The 2,949-nt window shown below is 46.7% G+C and overlaps 1 protein-coding gene across 1 annotated transcript; it reads left to right on the top strand.

Moving 5' to 3' along the window:
- Positions 1 to 231: 231 nt before the first annotated feature.
- LOC123092834 (transcription factor MYB36) lies at positions 232 to 1,773 on the top strand. Its single transcript, XM_044514687.1, has 3 exons — positions 232 to 489; positions 598 to 727; positions 826 to 1,773. The coding sequence occupies exons 1-3, from the start codon at positions 354 to 356 to the stop codon at positions 1,514 to 1,516; spliced, it is 957 nt and encodes a 318-aa protein (XP_044370622.1). The 5' UTR covers positions 232 to 353; the 3' UTR covers positions 1,517 to 1,773.
- Positions 1,774 to 2,949: the final 1,176 nt, after the last annotated feature.

The raw sequence follows: 2,949 nt of genomic DNA, 5'->3' as shown, positions 1-2,949 counted from the left end.
CAAACTAGCCTCCTCTGCTCAGTTACTCAATGCCTTGATTCCAGTACCTCTTAGCGATTAACAGAAATCATAGCTAGCACACACTTTCTGCATGAGCAGCATAGGTGGCCGGCCAAGGTAACAACAAAAGGGCTTCCAAAGTAGTACACGAGAAGAGCCGGCAGGTGTCATGTCATCAGCAACGCATATCACCAAGTCAAACCATATCCGTATATTCTATGAGTCCCTGTCATCTGCTCCTATAAATCCCTCCTCCCGCGCATCTCACATCACCCAAACCAACTCAACCCAATCGACTCACAACGCAAGGCAACACAGCACTACACACACACACACACACACACACAACTTCAATGGGGAGGGCGCCGTGCTGCGACAAGGCGACGGTGAAGAGGGGGCCATGGTCACCGGAGGAGGATGCGATGCTCAAGGCCTACATTGAGGAGCGTGGCACCGGCAACAACTGGATTGCACTGCCACACAAGATTGGTAATTATCTTCCCATGTGGTCATCATCCATGTTTTCAGGCATTTCTGAATTATCAATCGTTTGTAGTTAACTAACTAAGTTTATATATCTGCGTGGGAACTTAACAGGGCTGAAAAGATGCGGCAAGAGCTGCAGGCTGAGGTGGCTCAACTACCTGAGGCCCAACATAAAACACGGGGACTTCACCCCAGAGGAGGACAGCACCATCTGCAAGCTCTACATTAGCATCGGGAGCAGGTACACATACAAACAGCAAACTAACCCACTGATGTAGTCTCCACAAACCACAACACAAATGTTTGTGCTAATCCGGTGCGCCATGATTAACCAACCAGGTGGTCAATCATCGCCGCACAGCTGCCAGGAAGGACCGACAACGACGTCAAGAACTACTGGAACACCAAGCTCAAGAAGCGGCTCCTCGGCGGCCGCCGCAAGGACCGCGGCGCCGGCACGCAGCAGCACCGCCAGGGAGAGCTGGACGGCGCCAACAACGACGGCGAGCAGCAGCCGCTGAGCGCGTCGGCCATGGAGAGGATCCAGCTCTGCATGCAGCTGCAGGAAATGCAGAACCCCCTGAGCAGCATCGGCAACCACAACAACTCCTTGCACCTGTGGCAGCCTAGCAGCCATCATCAGGTGGCCGCCACTCACAGTAACAACAGCAACAGCAACAGCAGCCGCAGCAGCAGCTTCGATGTAACAGTAGCTGCTGAGCAGGGACAGTCCAGCTCTCTGAATGGTCAGCACCTCGGCGGACAGCAGCAGATGGAGACGACAGCCGCCGCAGACGGCCTGGCCTCCCCGTCGAGCGCGGGCAACTCAAACATCGTCACCATCGAAGCCGAGCTTCAGGAGCTTCTCTACAGTGCGACCACGACGACCACCGACAGCGTCGTCACACAGCAAGGGGGTGTGGACTGGTGGAGCTATGATCAGGGCAAGTCCCCAGTGAATTGCTGGGATTTCACCCCTGAAACCAGCTCGGTTCTCCAGGACTACGCAGCTGTGGTGTATGACATGTGAACAAAGTGTGAAGAGGACCAAGTTATTTAGGGGTGGTAATAGGGATTTGTGTAGGCTTGGATCTTGTAAGAGTCCAAAGAAACTGTAACGAACTTCTTGTGAGAAATATGTAGTAGTAAGCTGCTGTAAGGCATAAATAAATAAATAATCAACAAAGGTATGTAAGAACAGGTTCCAGCAAACAAATGTAAATTGGCACCATGTTGTACAAAGAACAGATAAGAGGAACATGAGTCATTTGCAAGGTTTGTAGTACATATATCCTCTTTTGGTGTTAGAAATTTAGAATCAGGAAACTCTGGCATCATCGACTCGGGACTGAAAACAATGCCTCTTTCGACAATATTCTGCTGAACCACGGTCATTGCTGTCCATCGTCAGTGGTATATGTGAACCTTCATACTGTCCCACGAATGGGAAATCAAGGTGAACTGTATTCTTGAAACACAGACACAACCCCTAGCCTCTGCATCGATCGATGCACGCAGAAGTGGAGCATCGTTCATCAGCTCATGCTACATAAGAAAGCATGCAAATAGGAACCTAGATTGAACCAGCCTACAGAACGAATTGACAACATCTGATCAACAGCTAATACTACAAAAAATGGAATGCCATCACATGGTTCACTGTTCCACATGAACATATATGTAGCACAGCTGATGCTCGTTAGATCACCGTTCACTAAAATGCAGTTTTTAGTGCGCACCTCAATAAAAGTTGCAAAATTCCTTGTCCGAACAACTGTCTTATTCTAAGCATGCTTACATTGTTTCGGTGTTTCCCAATTATAAGAGCAGGAAGAGTCAGAACATAAATATTCACCTGAGGTGGATGTCGCTCTGGTCCATCACATGCCATTAACAATCGGGATTTCTACAATAACAACCGATTTCTTGGCAGCTCCACTTTTTTTTTTGAGGAAACACAGTGCAACACAGATGCTAATATAACATTCTTTTTTTTCGATAAAGGGTGGAGTTTATTTAACTTAAAATAATGTTTGATTGAAAACAAGCATGAATTTGAATCATGTTAGTAGAAGTAAGAATTCAAATGTTTTTTTTTCTAGGTAAAATTTGGGAATGTTATTTAAAGAAAATGGACAATAAGTCTATTGTTGTCAGGTTAATCGACATTGTGGTTCCTACACCAAACCAGCAGGAACTGCACATTCTTCATCGGGAAAAATATATTGAAGATGATGAAAGTAAAACTATGTCTTAAAGGTGGTACTGTCTTTTAACATGGGAACTGAAGGGATGCAACGAGATGAACAAAGTAGCCAACCATACATGTAGGTCGCGTTGCCGCGTAAATTTTGGTCAAGGAATATGACCTATTACGACCTATGCACAAAAAGGTAACCTGTTTACTTTTTTTGCGTGGGCGGCTTTTGCCTGATTTCTTGCAATTATAATTCAAGTGGTTCA

Source organism: Triticum aestivum, chromosome 1B, assembly GCF_018294505.1.
Source record: "Triticum aestivum cultivar Chinese Spring chromosome 1B, IWGSC CS RefSeq v2.1, whole genome shotgun sequence".
In the NCBI taxonomy this organism is placed as follows: Eukaryota; Viridiplantae; Streptophyta; class Magnoliopsida; order Poales; family Poaceae; genus Triticum; species Triticum aestivum.
Note: the sequence above shows the minus strand (reverse complement) of the source record. Positions and strands in the feature narration are given on the sequence as shown.